Source organism: Ursus americanus, chromosome 18, assembly GCF_024610735.1.
Source record: "Ursus americanus isolate L20-20 chromosome 18, mUrsAme1.1.p, whole genome shotgun sequence".
Classification (NCBI taxonomy): domain Eukaryota; kingdom Metazoa; phylum Chordata; class Mammalia; order Carnivora; family Ursidae; genus Ursus; species Ursus americanus.
In genome coordinates this window covers 1,289,171-1,307,836 of record NC_142144.1, presented here as the reverse complement: position 1 = coordinate 1,307,836, position 18,666 = coordinate 1,289,171, and the positions used below count along the sequence as shown (strand labels likewise).

At 65.0% G+C, this 18,666-nt stretch overlaps 1 protein-coding gene across 1 annotated transcript in view; it reads right to left on the bottom strand.

The window, feature by feature from the left end:
- Positions 1-18,666, bottom strand: part of NOTCH1 (notch receptor 1) — a 44,517-nt gene that overhangs the window by 23,060 nt on the left and 2,791 nt on the right. Inside the window, exons 3-4 of the mRNA XM_045803790.2 lie at positions 2,170-2,432; positions 1,257-1,595 (exon numbers count right to left, since the gene is read on the bottom strand). Of these exons, the coding sequence (XP_045659746.2) occupies positions 1,257-1,595; positions 2,170-2,432 (602 nt within the window). The remainder of the gene's footprint in view (positions 1-1,256; positions 1,596-2,169; positions 2,433-18,666) is intronic.

The window sequence follows — 18,666 nt, the reverse complement described above, 5'->3', positions numbered from 1 at the left end:
AGCCGAGCTGCAACTCCGTGTGTGCTATAGTGGGCTTCTCCCCATCCCACAGTCCGGTGGGGCGCACGAGCTCCAGGCACGGGGTGGGTCCCCCACACCCCGTATCCTCCAGCCGTGGCTGGAGGAGGGCAGGCCCCTGGAGCCATATGGCTGGATGGGAGGTCCCAGGCCCGAGGTCACCGGGCCAGCAAGAAGGCATCTGAACCCAGAACCCAGGGGTGGGCCTGGCAAGTGGGCTTAGCTCTCAGTCCCCAGGGAAAGCAGAACAGCCAGCAGCACTGGGGGGTCAGGTGGGAAGGGGAACGCCCAGCGCTACCCAGGAAATGCGTGCGCCTGGCGTCTGCACGCAAGGGCGGCTGATGTGGCAAAAAGGCCCAGGGTTCTGTGGCCGGCAGGCAGGCAGGACACTTCCCCTTTGCAGGGGCCGGCCAGGGAGCGTGGCGGCTGGGGCAGTCCTCCCCGCACCCCCAGGTCAGCCGGGCCCTGTACACCCAGCATCCGAACCCCAGGCCCCCTCCTTCTCTGCTGCTGCTCCTCCCCTGCCCCCGGCCCACCTAACCGCCAGGCTGTGCCACCGACACACCACGAGGTTTTCAAGCCTCCCATCGCTGTTGTTTTTAGAACATCAGCAGCAAAAGGGACTCAACACCGCAGTGCGAAGACCAGCCCGGGCCACGGGGCCAGCGGAGCCGCTGGGCGACCGGCCGTGGTGGCCGCCCCTCGGCACCCATGGGAGACAAGCCACCAGGGGGGCAGTGACGTGCCCCAGCAAACGGGAGGCCCAGGGCAACACAAGCGAGTGTCCCAGCAGGCTGTGGTGAGTTTCACAACCGGCACATGGTTCCCAGGGAATTCAGTATGAGGGGGCTTGTGCCCGCCCCCCAAGGAGTCTCAGAGCAGGGTGAAGAGCCAGGGGCCATGAGGGCAGGGGTGCCGGGGGGTGGAGGGAACCCGCAGGGAGGGCACACCTGTCCAGCCCGATTCACCCAGGGCTGCATCTCACCAACAAGCCTGCCCTGGAGGCTGCTGGGACCCCAGGGCCCTGGCACGGTGAGGGGAGAGGGAGAAGCAGACCCCACCCCCAGGCAGAAGTGGGATGGCCAGGGACAGGGGTGACACCTGGACCCCTATGCAAGCCTCCTAACTGGAACCCTTTCCAGACCGGCCCCTGCCCCCACGGCAGACACCCCCGTTCCCACACCCCTGGGTCCCCCTCCGGGCCTGCCACCCGCAGCGGGGAGGCCAGTGGACGGTACCTGGCAGGCAGGCGCACTCGTGGGTGGTGTCCCCCGTGGGACGGCAGGTGCCCCCGTTCTGGCAGGGGGAGGGGCTGCAGGGCACGTAGGGCAGCTCGCAGTCGCGGCCGGTGTGGGTGGCACGGCAGGCGCAGCGGTAGGAGCCGACCTCGTTGTGGCAGGTGCCCCCGTTCTGGCAGAGCCTGGGGTTCTGGCTGCACTCGTTCACGTCCTGCCGGCAGGTGGGGCCGTGGAAGCCGGGCGGGCAGCCACAGATGTACGAGGCCTCGAAGGGCAGGCACTGGCCGCCATTGGCACAGGGGTTGGAGGCGCACGGGTCGGCCTGCTGGCACGTCTTCCCTGGTGGGCGAGGGGCAGCGAGTGGGTCACAAGGGACTTCCGGAGTGCCGCAGCCAGGCCTCCTCCAGGCCCCGGGGGCGGCTTCCGGGCACCACAGAGGAGCCAGCCTGGCACGGACCTAACAGCATCATCTCTTTAGTCCCCAGGACCCCATGGCAGGACGTGGCCATCTTTCCGTGGACAGACACCGAGGTTCCCAGGATGCACGACTGGCAGGGGGAGGTGGCCTCGAGACCTGACCCAGTCTGCCCCTCCAGAGCCCCGTGCAGTGTCAGAGCTCCGACGGACGGCTGGCCTACCTCCGATCACAGGACTAGACAGAGGTCCCCCTTCCTCACGGAGGCAGGGAGGAGAGGGGCCCTGGAGCAGGGCAGCCGAAACCAGACGACATCAGGGCTGGGAAGGGGCATGGGGACTCTAGGGCAGGGGTCACCAACCCCGCAGTCTGAGTAAAGCCCTAGGGCCTCTCCCAGCTACACAGACGGACCCGGCATCTGCCCCGCGCATCACGGCATGTGGGCAGCCCGGGCAGGGCCGGGGACCTCGGGTCCTTGGGGCCGCCTCCTGCTCTCACCTGACCAGCCTGGGGGACAGCGGCACTTGTACTCGGTGAGCGTGAGCAGGTCACAGGTGCCCCCGTTGCGGCAGGGGGTGGAGAGGCAGGCGTTGTCTTGGGGCGTCAGGCAGAGGGGCCCAGAGAAGCCCAGCCGGCAGGTGCAGGCGTAGTCCACCAAGCCACCACGGTCCACGGTGTGGCACGTCCCGGCGTTCTTGCAGGGGGCGCTGAGGCAGGGGTTGGGCGCCTGGCACCGCTGGCCCACGAAGGCCCCGCTGCAGCTGCGGCAGACACACCAGAGCGGTTACTCCCACCCGCGCCCCGGCCAACCGCCCCGTCACTCAGCGCCAGCGTCTGCCGGGGGCGCACCCTGGGCTGGGGGCTCCTCTGGGGGCCATGGAACGTTCTGGGACCAGACAGAGGGGGTGTTCGCACAACTGCGCGAACGTGCCAAACACCACCGAAGGGCACACTTTAAAGTGGTTAACTTTATATTCAATGAATTTCACCTCAATAAAGAAAAATGATTATGTTAATTGGGGCAACGGACTGGCGACCAGAACGCACAGCGAGGCCCAGCCTGGGTTTCAAAACCCTTGCGCGCGTCTGCGCGAGCGCCCTGGTGAGCCCGCAGGAAGGGACCCCACGGGCCGGGCCCAGTCATTGCCCGGGAAGGAGCGCTCTGAGGGTCTTCTGTGTTGGGGGCTCGTCTGCTCCCCGCGAGCTCTCTTGCACCCAACGTGCCTTATTCCGGGAATGAGAGCTCACGGCTTTTCTGCTCTCAATACGGACGCGATCGTGAACATAGAGAGGGACCAGATGCGGCGGATTGTTTCCCGTTTCCTTTCTGATGTGAGATTCTTTCTGCTGGGGGTCTGGCCTGACGGGAAAACCACTGGGACACAGTTGGTGCCCCGCCCCCCGCCCCCCACGCCCAGACATGGTTTCCCTCTTGGGGATCAAGTCTTCACAACGTCCAGGCGACGTGAGCCAGGAGCAGACACACCCACTCCACAGCAAAGAGAAATCGAGGTGCCAGGAAGAGCATCCTTCCCGAGCTCTCGGTGAGGCAGCCAGGGCTGGGGGGGGCAAGGTCACCGTGTCGGCCAGGTCTGTGCCCCAGAACATGCTGCTCAGGCTCCAACAGCTGGGAGGGGGCGTCTCACGGGCTCTTCGCTGGGTGGGGCTCCGCGCATGCCACCCCCACCCCAGGACCCCCTTGGCCACCTGTTGGCTCAGCTCCTGGAGCTTGTGCTGTAAGTTGCCCCTGAGGTCACCTTGTGGCCTCGCACTGGAGGGAAAAGCTCCACGAAAGCCCTGGGACCAGCAGGCGTGGTTCTTCCCAGGGCCCAAGCCTCCAGGCGTAACCGCCCCTGGCCTGCCTCCGGCCCACACAGGCCAGGGAGGCAGCCGGGACGCCACACCCACAGCTCCTGGCAGAGGCGGGGGCTGGCGAGGAAGCTCGGTCCCCGGATGAGGAGGGGCTCTCCTGAGCATGGAAACATCCCACCTTCCGGGGCCCAGCCAAGAAGGGGCTGCCCCTGGCCCTGGCACCTAAGCTACGGCCCCGGCCGTCCCATGGGGCCCCCACCCCCAGCAGGTGGCAGCCTGCTGGTCCTCACCACCTCCCCTCCTGCCTGCCCCAGGGGCTAGAACCAAACCCGCACGGGTGGGGTGGCGGTCTGGGGGGCTGGGGTCTCAGGGTCTCCGCATTTCTCAGCAATGGGCTGCTCCTGTCTGTCCCCGAGGCCGGGATGCATCGGTCCCCCTGCAGGTTTCTATCTGTGACGGCAGCTTGGGGAGGGCGGACGAAGACGGCACAAAATGGCCACCCTGGCCCACCGTCTGTTGTCAGAAGCCAACCGTCCCAAACCAACTGGCTTCAAGAAAACCAGGCGTGGGGCGGGGGGGGCGGGGGGGGGTGGGGGGGTGGCGGGTAGGTAACTCAGGCCAGAGTCAGGCTCCTGCCTGGCCTGCTGGGGAAGCAGGCCGCGGGGCCAGCAGCTCTGGCACGGGGGACTCCTGCACCCGCGCTCCAGCAGTCCGGGGAGCCCAGAGTGGAGCAATGGGGGATGGGTGTGGGGGGACAGGCAGCACCTCCCCCAACCTATCAATGCCCTCCATTGTCAGGCAGGAGCTGGCCACCACTCCCGCCTGGAGAAAAGGCTCTTTTTTCTTTCCCAGCCACTGGCGGAGAGGGCGGAGAGGGCGGAGAGGGCGGGTGGTGGGTGCTGGATAGAGGCCGCTTGGTCATCAAAGCAGGGTGGGAGCCTGCCTTGTCCTCACCGCCCCCTCTCTCTCTCTCTGGGCCCTGCCGGCTTGAGGGGAGGGAAGCCTTCGGGGTCCCAGAGGGATACGTATCCCTGGGTGCCCCCTGCCACTAGACAGATCCTTAACTTGTTAGGATGTTGGGTGTCCCCAGATGGACCAGAAGGCTCTGCCTGGATGCCCAAACTCTCCAGCCATGGGACACTGTCCCTGTGAACAGCTCTCCTGCTCTCTGGCCACCCCCACTCCTGAGTGGGTACCCCCGTGGGAAGACCGTGGGACAGCCCACCTGGAGGGGTGGCCTCCTAGCCAATGAGGCTGGGTTATGCCGGGCCAGTGAGGGAAAATACGCCAATAAATCAGGCGTCGGTAACACGGACAAAGGCTGGCCAGGGAGCAGGTGCGCCTGTGGCCGGGGACGCGGGCGGCAGCTGCTCCCAGCCGGGCGCGGCGGGCCGCCAACCAGGGCGGGCGGGGCAGGAGCCTGGGAGGCTCCTTCGTGGGGGGAAAGCAGCAGCTGAGAAGGCCCACTGTCTTCTCTACTCCTGCCCAGGCCAGGCGGACAGCACCGTGAAGGCACACTGCCCGGCTTGGGCTGGGCCCCGGGTGGGGCCTGGACACGGCTGCCATCCACCAGCAACACCCCAGCTCCGGGACAGGCAGGGCCACGAGGGGAGGGGCGGCGCCTGGACAGGGGACAATAGAGGCCGATGCCTTGTGGGGCAGTGTGGGGTACGAGGTACAACCAGGGCTTGGCTGGGAGCCTGAGCCAAGAGGAAGCACCAGGCCAGGTACAGGGTCTGGGACCGGAGGCTGGCGGAGCATCTTTGGGCCGGTCCCAGAGGCCACCCTTGCTCCACCGTGGGCCCCCCAGCTCCGGGCGGCCTCCAGCCCTGCCGCCTCTTTCTGCACCTGTGTAACCTCTCTCCCCACCTGGCCACAGCACCGGAGCTTCCCAGGGATGGACCCCTGCGTTCCCCTCTGCCCACGGCGCCCAGACCTCCCTGAGGGGGCTGGAGGGACCAGGAGGCCAGTCTGTCCTCAATGCCTGTCCTGGGGGGTTGGTGTAAGTGCCTGGTGGGGACGGGCAGCAGGCCTGGTGAAGGAAACGGCACCCAACGCTGCCTTGAAAGTGAGAGGCTTCCTAGAGTGGGCCCGGGTCAGGGCCTCGAGGGACTTCCATGACACTTCCCGCCGACCCGCACACCCCTCCTGTCCAGGCAGGGCGGAGAGCCCAAGACAGCCGGGTGAGCCACCTACAGACTGGACAGGGACGGTCCCATCCAGTGCACCGCACGGCTCCCACACCGCAGGGCCCCTCCTGGAGGCCACCCGGCACCAGCCAGACCCCTGCAGCCCTCCAGCTGCCCTTTCTCCTAGCCTCCCCGCTGCCCGCCAGTCCATCAGGCCAGCCTGAGGAGGTGAGTGACAGGTGGGCTGGGGGCTGCAGGGGAAGGGCTGCGGAGGGGAGGGGCCGATAGGGGGCCAGGTTCCGGCAGACACTGCCAGCAGAGGAGCGCCAAATGGCTGCTGGGCCTGTTGTCCCCAGCACAGTGGCTTTGTTCCCGCCTCAGTATTTCCACTATGCTCACTCCCGCCCTCCCCCGCCCTCCCCCGCCAGCGCTGCTCCATAGAAATGCGGCTCCAGAAAGCATCCCCAGGCAGATGTTGCTGTGACCTTTCACCCAGGACTAATTCTAAATTGTGCTGTTTTCCTTTCTAAGCTAAGCAGCCATCTGCCACCCCTGGGGGACAGACTACAGCTCCCTCTGCCCCAAACTAGGAAGGAGAGAGGGAGGGAGGAGTGAGGAGGGCTGTGGGCAGCTCTGCCCTCAAGGAGTTTGTGGTCCAGAGGGAGCATGGGGCCCTGTACCCTGGCCAGCTGGGGAGGGGGGGGGGGCAGTGATGTGGCCCCCACAGGAGGCCAGATACCCCAGGAGAGGTGCTCCTTGCGGGCACAGGTGAAATGTAGTTCCATCAGAGGAACTTTGGGGGGTGGGGTGGAGGATGGGCACTCCATCCCACTCTGCCTGGGGCTCAGTTTCCCTTAAGTGCAGCGGGGGGGGGGGGGTCAAGGGACTGCACATGCTCAGAGGGCCCTCGTGCATATGGCCCGGCGACCTGACCATTGGGGCAGAGGGGACTCACTCTCTCCAGCACTGGATTTGGTTTGTGTGCAATTTACCGCGTCCCTGGGAATGTAGTTACTGAACGGGCCAGCCTACGTGTGTTTAAGGAAAGCTGTGGGACGCAAGGTCTCCCCCTGCCGAGAGGGCACCCGCCCTGCCAGGACCGGCATGAGCCCCCCGGTGCAGGGCTGGGGCAGACACTCCAAAGGTGGGTGGTGCCTGTGCCTCCTGACGCAGGAAAGGACAGGACAGCCTGCATCCCCCTGCGTCCTGGGGCTCTTGCTGCAAAGAGCCACCTGGACGTAATTAGCATCCCCTCCTCAACCCACTCCTCCCACCCCGAGCAGAGCTACCCCAGGTGCAGCGGAAAGGCCTGCTCCTGGCCCAGTTCCCACCACCACCGCCAAGGCCAGGGCCTCCTGGCAGCAGAACGGTCACTCGGGAGTAGAACAAGGGGGTCTTTCCCCACTAAACGCCTGCCCCCAAGCTACCTGCTCCCAGGGAGGCCTGCGCAGGGCCTGCGGGGTCCTGCCTGCTGCCCCAGACGCTCCCTACTCCCCACATGGCCCTGGCTCTACCTGTAGCAGAGTGCCTGCCTAGAAGCCCCCCACCACATCACCCCTGCCGCCCCTCCACGAGCCTTCTGCCCAGGAAGCGGTCTGGGGCCCTTGGGCCCCCCATGTATGGGCCAACCTCACCGATGTCCACTGGTGACAAGGGGCTCGGAGCACGGCAGGCTCCTGCCCCTCCCGGAGCCCAATCCTGTGGCGCTCGGCAAAGGCCCCTGAGGCCCACTGCCTTCCACCCAAACCACCGACACCAGACACAAAACTGTGGTCCCCCCACCCCTGGGCAGCTGGGCCAGGAGTTTCTGAGACACGTGGCCTGGGGAAAAGGGAACCGCCCACGTCCCGGCCCACCTAAATGAGGCCACCTGAGGTTCCTGGCCCCTTGCTACAGGGCAGACCGAGGCCAGGACAGAAAGGCACTGGACCCGAGGTCCTCAGAGGTACAGCCGTAAGTAATGGGGTCAACGAGCCCAAGTCCTTCTCTGGTCAAGGCCTGGGGGGAGGCTTCCTAGGACCTTAGCCCCTCCCTCGGGCAAAAGCCAGTCCAAGACCCTGCCCCCCCACTACCCCAGCAGGGCCACCCGTCTTCCAGGAGGCAATGGCTAAGTGATGATGTGCTAACTGCAGGCTGGGTGGGGAGCTCGGTGACCTCTGCGGGTCTCCCTAAACTGTGCCCTACCTGGGGACCTGGTGTCCTTTCCCACTAGGAACAGCTGGGACAGCTCGGCTCTGGGGAGAGCATCCCCCCACCGGAGATGTGAGAACTGGGACAAGTGAGCACCGGCCCCTTGCCTTCACCCCCAAAGTCCCCAGACATAGAGCCATCGCACAAAAGGTCCCCAGGTCCCTCACAAAGCTGCAAGAGTCTTGTGCAGACACCTGTCTGTGGGATGAGCTGGGACCCCGCCAGCACGTCTGCTGTGCTCCAAGGGCACCTGAAGACGGCGCTCTGCAACCTCCCGGCCTTTGCCCTTTTCTGCTTTGGTTCCCTTCCCCACCTCGACAGGCACGGGGGAGGGGGTGCACCCTGCTCGGGTGTGGGTGCTCCTGCCTCCACTACTGCGTGTGGCCCAGAAGTGACCACAGCAGGGCCAGCAGGCACCTGGCTGAGCTGTGGCCTCCCTCCAGCCTCTGCAGCCACTGCGCCCCATGGGGGGGGCCTGCCCCTGGCTCCCATGCCCTCAGGAGAGGGGCGGGGGGGGGCAGCGAGGGCTGACACGGACAGACCCACACCCCCAGACCAGCATGACCGTGGCAGTGGAGGCAAGCAGCCCAGGGCAGGTGGGGGCATGGAGCCTGCCCGCGACCCAGGGCCCAGGCTTTCCGGCCCCAACAGCTGCGGACGGCACCGCTGGCTCTTTGTCGTGAATCTTTTCCCCAAGTCACATCTTTGGATGGTCTAAAATATGCTGGGAAGAGGAAATGCAGGAAAAGCACAGCTTCCTTCCCTGGCTCTGGGGGAAGCCCTTTGTGTGGGGGATCGACCTGTCCTCCTGGGAAGCCACCTTTCCCACTGCAGGGAAGACAATGCCCCCAACGGCTCATTGTCCCCGTGTCACTCGGGGCTGCCCCACCCTCGACGACGTGGGAAGTGGCCAGCGGTCTGAAGGGAGGGAAAGGCCAGTATGGAGGTCAAGCAGCTTCCTGAGATGGCCCAGCAGCAGCGGGCAGAGGCAACCCAGGCCTACCCATGGGGTGGGGAGGGCCGCGGGTCGGCACAGCCAGCAAGAACAGGGTCCCCCAGGGTCATAAGAGAGCCCCGTGGCTGTGAGGGATGTGAGAAAAGTCTGCTGCCCACTCCCCACTCAGAGAATCCTCCCCCGTGTTCCCCAAAAGACGGAGCCCAAACCAGAGACAAGGCTGGAACCTGTGTCCTCTGTGCTCTCCCGAAGGCCTGCTGCCCACCCCCCCAGCTGCGGGGGCTCTCCTTCCAAGCAGGGCAGCGCCTAGACCTGCACCCCCAATCGCTGAGATGCAATGAAGGAATCGACAGGCTCACGAGGCCACAGGGAGGGCTTAATCCAAAACTCAATTAATTAAGTCAGCAATTGCAGACCGAGCTGCCTGCCAAAGCCAGAAAGGATTCTGGCACCTTCCCACCTCCGCTCCCAGGAGCAGATGCCATCTCAGGGGATGTGGGGAGAGAAGGCTGCATAGTGACACCGCCGCCCCCTGGCTGACCAGGGTGGACACTCAGGGGCACTTCGGCTCTTGTCCAGAGTCTGGGGAGGTTATCCAGGACCTCCCCTCCAGAATGATGAAATAGGACCTGTGCTATACTTAGACTCACCAGCTTCCCTCGCTGGATTCCCACAAGGGCCCTGCAGGTACATGCTGGGCCCATTCTACAGATGGGAAAACCAGGGCTCGGGCAGGTTACGCCCACAGCACCACCTGGACTCGAATGTAGCTCTTCCCTCTCTTGCCAACAATGGTGGCCAGGAGCCAGTCACCCAGGGCAGTCAGAGCAGGGCCACCCCTCGAGGCAGCTGCGGGTCCAGCAGGAGCCCCACAGGTAGAGGAGGGAGGGCGTGTGTCCCCTGCACCCAGATGCCCTGCCCACGAGGCCCAGGTTTCTCACCTGACCACCTGACCCACCAGCCCCAGAGGACTGCAGCAGACAGTACGTGCTTACCCCCCACAAGCTCGGCTGAAACACAAAACCCGGGGTGGGGGGTGGGGTTCTGGGTGAGAGGTCTGGGAATCAGGAAGCCTCCCAGCCAGCTGGCGGGTGGGACATCTCTGGGCCCAGCGCAGCTGCAGCCCTTGTCCAGCAGGAGGGCCGGTCACCCTCCTCCACAGGGCTGGGCAGCTTTCCTGTCCGTAGGCGCTGGCACGAGAGGGCCGGGGCTCACACCCAGCTGCCCCTGCTGCACTACGCCGGGACACCCCCTGCCTGTGGGCTGCGGGGACCCTGCAGGGCCAGCTGTAGGCTGCCCAGCGTATGGTCAGAGGTGGTCCCAGAAGTCACCCCCATTCTGCACCGCTCACCAGCCCCTTTCTCTCTGGCCTCCGCTGCCCACTCACGCCCACTGAGCACCCCCGCTCCCACAGACCAGGCCCCCCACCCCCCAGGCTTGCATACCTGGCTGTGTAGCCCTTGCTGTCACCCTGGGCCCCGCACGGCCTCCAAGGTGCCCTAGGACATAAGCAAATGCCAGAAAAGAGAACCCAGGCCCAGGGTCGAGGAGCAGAGGGTGGGGCCTGCACTGTCACCCTCAGAGGACACCCAGCTGTCCTGGGACAGCTGGCATGGGTCTCAGGCCCTCTGGAGGGCTTCCCACCCCCCCACCCCCTTTCCCGGCACGCAGGGAAAGTGGGCGGTTCTCAGGCCGGGCTTGACCCTCCGCCCTAGCATGAGCTCGCCCAAACACTGGGGCAGGGCCGGTGTCTGGGAGAGCTTTCTGGACGAGACCTTGAAGCATGAGGAGAGGGCTCCGGTACAGAGTAAAACTCAACCGACGTGTCCCATTGGGGGGACTGACCCGTGTTAGAGCTGCGTGTGAACCCACAGGGACCCAAAGGGGACACTGACTTAGAATCACCCCAGACAGGTCACAAGGGCTACGCCTTCATCGGCCAGGAGCTCTGTGGGATGCCTGACCCGGCTCAAGGCACCAGGTCCCCTCCTCCCTGAGGAAAAGGAGCTCAGAGAGGTGAGTGGGCAGCCCAAGGTCACACAGCCCAGGTGGCAGAAGGAAGCCCATTCCACGGCCTGTGCTGTTGAGGGAGCCGCTGCCCCGGCTCAGCGGGAACACTGAGCTAGAACAGGGGAAAGCCCCGCTCAGGGCAACCCGTGTGGACTGCAGCTCCTTCCAGAACCTCGAGCCGCCACCAGCCTCCGGCCTCAACATCCGGCTCTGTGCCCACCTCCACCGCCGGCCCAGGCTCAGGTGTGCAGAACACAGGCGCTCTGCCAGACCCTGGGCCCAGACCCCGGGGGAGGGTGCTGCCACGCTCTGAGCCCCGGCCACGCGGAGATGCTGGGGCACAACCTGGCCTCCCCCTCTGGCTCTCAAGCAGACAGGGCTGGGGCCGCCCTCACTCTGACCACGGGAGGGGAAGTGCGGGAGGGGAAGTGCGGAGGGGGAAGCCCCGCCCTGTAGGCCACCCCGTGGGGAGCCTGACCGGCCAGGCTGACAGGTGGAGGAGCCCTCAGGTTGACCCGGAAGGCCGGAAGGCCGGAGGTAGTCACCTCACCCAGGCCCTCCCTGGAGGGAGGGGAGACAGAAGCGGCAGGACCCTCCCCACCACCCAGCCTGAGCTCAGCATCGCTCTTACTGAAAAGCCGTCAGGGAAAAACACACACACTCAAAACTCTGGCTTCTTCCCCAAACCTCTCATTTCCAGTAACTGTGCAGTTTCCGCTCACCAACAACCGATACAGAGGAAATGGTGGGAGGCAGGTCCCTAGCCCCACGACGGGCCCTGCTGCGCAGGCCTGGAAAGACCTTTCCAGAGGCCGCCAGCTGCCGCTCTCCCTGCCCCCCCACCCCCCCACCCTGCAGCGGCTGCCCCTCTTGTGCCCCCTGCCCCCCACAGCCTGGCCGGGCTGGTGGGAGGCCTGTGCTACTCCCTCCTGGCAGCTTCCTGCCCTGGCCACCGGGCTAGGCACAGGCAGGGGCAAACACCTTCCCGGGGCCTGGCGTACTGAGCAGGCTCCATAACCCAGGCCGGTCATCCGAGGGTCAACAGCAGGTCTGGCCGGGCCCTAGGTTCCGGTCCCCCCACAGATGCCTGTGGCTCAGCTGTGACCCAGGCCAGGCCACGACCGTGGGGTGAAGGCAGGAGGTCGGCAGCCGAGAGACTGCCTAGGCCCGGAGAATCCCCAGGGAAGGGAACAGTGAGGGCCCGAGGGCCGCCACGGCATCTTCCCATCCTCCTGCCGCAGGACACCGCAGGACCCCAAGAAGTCTCAGGGTGGGGGTCTCAGGCTCAGGCGTTCTGGGGTCACCTCTGAAACCCCAGCCTCCCGGGGCCCACTGCCGTCACGTCGGGATGGACATGACCATCCGCCTGGCTCCCCGAGGCCTTGGCCCCACCCGTGGGGAGCAGTTTGCTCAGCAAATCAGCACTGTCAACAGAGTGACAAGGGGACCGCTTACCCAGCTTACAGAGCCGCCAACTGGAGCGCTCAGGGCACGTGACGGACAGCCAGCCCTCGGAGGGGACAGATCCTCTCACTCACTCACTCGAGTGTGGCCAGGATGGGTCCCAGCCCCAGACGGGCACCGAAGCTCCAACTGGCCGCTTCTCTGGCGAGCATCTCGGTGGCTCCCGCCCGCACGCCCACCCATCCCTGACCAGCCTGTGCATGGGGAGCCAGGGCAGCTGGTGAGTATCCTACGGTCCAGGGACCCCACCTTGGCAGGGGAGCTCTCGGGGTGAAGAGTCCAAAGCCGCAGTTGGGCCAGTGCTGTGTGGGGCCTCCCAGACCGAGACCCGGCCGGGGGCCGGCAGCTGTGTCTGAGCGATGCTCAGGTTTGGGAATTGCGTGGCTGGGCGTCAGAGGCCAGGCTCCCCAGTGCACGCCTCCCCCCAGGCCCACTGGAAAGCAGGACCCCAAGCACTTCTTCCTGGAAGCTGGGAGCCCCTGAGAGCTGCCTTCACTGCCCGGGGGAAGGAGGCCCCAGGTCTGACCTCCAGAGAAAGACCCCAGGCCCCAGCTCAGGACAGCTCGAGACCCACCCGACAACAAATGGCTGTGGGGGCCGGAGGGGGCAGGCTGCCTGGTGGGAGAGGCCAGGCCTCCCACAGGGGTCCTCAACCCACTCAAAGGAGCAGTTCTGCACAGGGAGGAAGCAGGGAGAGCACAGTGCTTAAGCAGACTAATTCACTCTAAAGCGCTAATGACCTGACATCCTGATCCCTGTGGGTCCCTGCCCCTGAGCCTGGGGGATGGTGGGGAAGCTGTTTTGGGGGCCGCCTTTTCCGGAACGTGTCCATCCTAGGAGCAGTGGGCACAGGGTCAGAAGGGACCACTCAATGGTGAAACGCCGCACGGGAGGGGTTCTGCCCCAGAATTCCACGGGTCTCAGAGATGCAGAGAAAGGGTGAGTCCAGCTGCTAACACTCTCAAGTCTGCCCAACCAGGAGGGACCACTCTGCTGCCCTGCGGGGGCCACGGAGCCTCCCTTAGCCCAGAAGGCAACCTGGAGGGACCCCATCTGTGTCTGAGAGCGAGGGGCCAGGCCCCCAGCCCTCTCTGGTCTTCTACAGGGCCACACCTGGTCACTCTGAGCTGACCCCGACACTCCAGGAAAGGAACAGCGGGTGATGAATGCATCTCTTCTCTCGGGGCCCGCTGTCTGTCCTGCAGTCCGGTCCTGCAACATCCCATCTCCACTCCCACACGGCGGGGCCTGCGTCTGCCTCGCCCGCCCCCAGCACCTACTAAGTGCTCAGTAAAAGCCCTCCTCCCGCCGCATCCCCCCAGTGCCAGGCACGGGGGCCCCAGCTCCGCAGCCCTGCGAGCTCCTCTGGGCAGGCCGATGCATGGTAGCTCGTGAGAGCAGAGGCTGGAGCGAACACGGAGCCTGAGCAGGCCGGGGCCACAGGCTTTCCTGGGCGACTCCCCTGGGGACATGCCAAGGCCCACGCCAGGGGGCACCGGGACTGCTGGCCAGCCAGACGGGCCCAGAGACGAGTGCCAGTTCTTCCAGGAAGCCTTCCGACGCCCACCACCCCCAACGCCCACCTCCTCTGGACTTTAGTCCGAGACTAAAGGATGCCAGTGCCCAGAGCTGGCCCATCCCTGAGGCCTCAGGGACACAGGGTCCAGGGCAGGTGGGCCGTACAGAGAGATGCTGCGTAGGAACAGCCACGTCGTGGGACTCACGTGAAATGTCCAGGACAGGCAAATCCAGACAGAAAGCAGATTAGGGCTGGCCAGGGCCAGGGGCCGGGAGAACTGGATGCCTACTTAGTGGGGCCGGCCCAGAGGAGCTCGCAGGGCTGCGGAGCTGGGGCCCCCGTGCCTGGCACTGGGGGGATGCGGCGGGAGGAGGGCTTTTACTGAGCACTTAGTAGGTGCTGGGGGCGGGCGAGGCAGACGCAGGTCCCGCCGTGTGGGAGAGGAGATGGGATGTCGCAGGACCGGACTGCGGGACAGACAGCGGGCCCTGAGAAAAGAGCGGGGGACGGGGGATGGGTGGGGGTGAGGTGGGGGGCAAAGCTCTGGAGCCAGACAATGCTGCTGGTGGCACAGCCCTGCGGACGTATTAAATGCCCTGAATCGCGCACTTCAAGTGGCTAAAACAGCAAAATTCATGATGCCTGTGACTGATCGCCAAGACACCCCCCCCAATCTATCTGTCAGCCCCTCTGTGTCCTGGGAGCAGGGTGGGGGGCCTGGTCTTGAGGAGACGCCCCAGGGCCTGGGCTGCACTCTGCTGGCGCCCCTCCCCCACACCACCCAAGGATCACTGTGCCCTCCCCACCAGGAACTGCCCGGCCCGGTGGGCCAGCTGCTGAGAACACCCAAGCCTACAGCGGGGCCCAGACTCGCAGAACCCGCCCTTCTCACGGCCTGGCCTGACTGCCGGGCACCCCCGCCCCCACCCGGGCATTTACAGGCCTGTCCCAGGGTCCTGCTGGGACGCTGCTGGAGGGGAACTCTCTCACGGACAGAGAGGGAAACTGAGCCCCAGGGAGAAGATGTGTGTCTGAAGGGGCACCGCCAAGCAGAGCCAAGTTGGCTCTATTATCTCCTAGACCATGCACAGCAGGGCATGGGGGGGCCCCGCACACCCCAGCAGAGCCAGTCAAGCCCCAGCCATCCTGGGAAAGTTCAGGACCATCAGACACGTGGGACCCACAGTCACGGTGCCCCGAAGGCAGCTGCCTGTCAAAGCTGCTGGGAAGTTGTAGATATGCCTGCACACGAGGGGGGGCTGACGTAAGCCGCCTTCAGATCCCCACCCCCGGCCCAGCCTCCTCCCCTCCCAGCCTCAGTTTTTCCCACCTGTAAACTGGTTTTAAAAAAAAAGACAAGCAGAGCTGGCCACCACCGGGAGGGGGTGTGAGCCAGCGAGAATGGCGTCTGCCAGGGTTTTACGGGCCGGGCCGGGTAAGAGCGGCTGTGTGCAGTTACTGCTGCGACGTTGTTGAGGAAAGCAATCTAGGTGCTCAATCAGCTCTGCAAGGCCACATCCTTTCACTATTTATAGACAAGACATGAAACAGGAAAGGTGCCCTCCCCACTCCGGGAGGTGCAACCCCTCGGCCCGGCACTGCCCGGGGGGCCCCGGCCACCCATCGAAGGCACGCTGAGCACAGAGAGGGCCGGCGCTGGCTCCTGTGGGGTCCCGCGGACCCCTCCCCTGCCGCCAGCTGCTGGGGTCCCAGCACCCACGCTGCGCCCCCCGTCGTCCTGCTGAACTGTTGGCCCTGACCCACCCTCTTCCTGCTAAGGGCACAGTTTCCTTTCTCTTTTAAAAAAATATATATTTCTTTGCAGTGGGAAAAATGTGAGCTGCTGTTGAGAGGCAAGGCCTGGCCCCAGGAGGCGCCTTCCTTCAAACGAGGTGTGTTCCTTGATGTCTCCGCACAGAGCAGGGAAGCAGGGGAGCCCGTCTGGTTCACACGGGGTGTCTAACACGTGTGTTTCTAACCTGGTCCCGCGGCCCAGGTGCCGCGTCAACAGAGGAAGCCACACAGCAGCCTAGAGAGTCAGACTGTTCCTCCCCCAGCCTCGCCCAAGACTCCCAGGTGACTCAGTGGAAACAGCCAAACCAGGTGACAGGAGACGAAGGAACGGTCTCTCTGAAGCTGAGGGCCGAGTCACTTCCCCCGTCCGAGCCTCCGGAGCTCCTCTCGTAAAGGGAAGCTGTCCTCTAGCCCCTGCTTCCTCGGAGAGTGGCCAGGGAGGGCTTGGGGCAGCACGGGCAAGACAGGGCAGCGGCTAGGAACACAGGCTCTGGAGACAGAGAGGCTGGGCCAGGTGCCACGCGGCACTGCGCGATCCTGGCAGGTCGCTCCCTCCCCCTGCCCAACCCACACAGTGTCCCTGGTTTGCGTGTCCCTGGTTTTCAAGGAGCCATGTCGGCCCCGGGTCAGGCTGCCCCGCCCAGGGAGCTCACCTCTGCCTGACACGTCACACCCACGTGTTGCTGCCGAGAAAGTCACCCCGTTACCCTCACCCACGAGGAGCCGGGGCTGGGTCCACCTGAGCCTCCTGGCCGGTGCCCCGGGCAGAACCCAGCACAGCACGTGCTCAAAAGCATCTTTGGGAAAAAGCAAAGAGGCCTGGGGACCAGAGCCACCGGCGGTGACAAAAACGCTCAGAATCGGTGAGCCCCCCCCCCAGGTAGCACCTTCTGAGTTCTCTGAATTAACTCATCAGCCAACTAACCATTCGAGAATGAGGATCCTGAAACCAGCCCCATCAGCTCAAAAGGAGAAGGCAGGGCGGGAAGCGGACCTCAGCCGAGCCAGCAGCATGAGGCTCTTACGCAAGCCTCGCACCACGAAGAGATCAATCACGGGTCAGCCCTGCGTTCCAGACGGGGAGCCGCGGTTCAGGTGACCAGGGAACCTGGGATCACAGAGCTAGTGGGTGGTGGAGCCAGGCCTCAAATACGGGATGGTCCCGACCTAAAGCCCACCACCCACCAGCCCGCTGGACTTCCCTCCCCGGCGCTCTGAGCGTGATGGCTCACCGGCTTCCGTGATCACCAGGGAGACACCGCCCCCCGCCCTCCGCGGAACGGACTTTCTCGCTGGCAGGGGGAGTATCTCAGCAATCCTGGGGCCTCAGCTCCCCACCGAGGCCGGGGCCGCCCCCATACACCGTTCAGACTGAGAATGCACGCTCACCCAAATGGACAACAGTCCCCTCAGGCCCTCTCCTTCCTCCAAACCAAAGAAAAGAGGGGGAGCGCATGTGAGTATTCCCCGTCTGCACTGACCGCCCCGGGCCCGCCTGCAGGGCACCCCGCACAGCAGCCATCCAGACACGGCGCTCCGCCTAGGGGCTCTGCAGCCACTGACCCACCACGCCTCAGCTGCTCGGCGACGTCCTGCTTTCACACCAGCAGAAACCTCTTTTTCCGACCCTGACCCTGCAGCCACCTGACTAGTGGCCTCTCGGGAAGGTTCCTTCTCCTCGGGGTGGAAACACATGATTCGCCAGGTACTAATGTGCCCGGCACTGGGACACCCCTGTTTCCCATGCCCTATCCATAGGGGAGCCGGCAAACCCACCCAGAAAGTCAAAGAACTTTCCAAGAAAGTCCAGGATGCATGCTACAGAGTTGCATACCCAGGTTGGCACCAGAGGCCTCCACCCTCACACCTCTGAGGAGAGCAGGTGCCTCCCCCACTAGCAGACTTTCTGGGGCCTCAAGGGAACAGAAGGTCCCAGCAGAAGGCACAGGACCCAGGAGCAGAGGGAGCCAGGGCCCCTCACAGGAGTGGCCATGACATCCCTGAGCTGCACCCCGAGTCCAGACCCATGCCTCTCCACAGCTGGGCCTGGCTGGCACCCCGTCCCTGCTCCCCAGTCTCCAACACGGTACGACCCAGAGGTAGGGCCTCTGTGGATGGTGCTTCCGCTCCGTCTTCCAAGTGATCTGTGGGGTGTGCACAATGGGGTCTCTGTGGGCCGAGCTCGGCTGAGTGCCAGGCCGGACTAAGGCAGGCTTCCCGCCAAGGAGGAGGGGGCCCCAGGCCCCAGGGAGGAGACAAGGCCGGCACCCGAGCCCTCATCAGTGGCCGGGCTTGGGCTGGCAGGGCTCTAGGAGTGAGGGGTGGGAGAGCATGCCACGCAATTGCTCTGTCCCCTTGAAGTGTCTCACCCCAATGCCAAGGAGGGGGCTGCAGCAGCCTGCAACCCGAGGCATCCCCCTGTGGCCCTGGCTCAGCCCAGGGAGGCCCCAGTGGCCGCTGGGCCAGCCTGTCCCTGCTCCTTGGTGGCACTGATAAAAGACCGCTCCCACCTTCCCCAGCACAGCGCCCCTCCTGCCTTCCCAAAGCCCTCTGCAGAAGTGCAGACCCCCCCCATGCCCCATGGGCGAGCGCAGAGCCGGAGCAAGCGCAGGGCCACGGGAAGGGAGTCGTGCATTCTGGGAAGCCACGCATAATTAATCACACGGCATTAATCCCCCTCCCGACAATAGCCGCTGCGCTTCCCCTGAATCCCAGCTGTCGGTCTCTGAATGAAAGGAAGCAAGATTTAGGGCATCAAGCGTCGGTGAGGCTTCTGCGGGAGAAGAAAAAGGCCCCAAAAAAGCAAAAAAAAAAAAAAAAAAGTGGCGTGCATTCATTAGCGTCTGACAAAGACACAATCCTCTTTGTCTATTAAACTGCTCACAGACCTGCTTAATTGGCTTGGTTTGGGGAGGGTGGCGGCAGTGGCAGGAGGGGCTGCTTGCCCACGGCCAAGGGTTGTCAAGGGAAGGGGCCCTCGGCGGTGGGAATGCGGCACGCCGAGGAGGACCGAGGACCCAGGACCGGCTGGGGAGTCCCTGCTTCCTCTGAACCCCTGCCCCCCCCCGGGGGGAGGAGGGGCCCTTCCTCCAGCCACCAAGCACCTCCTCGTATTCCCATCA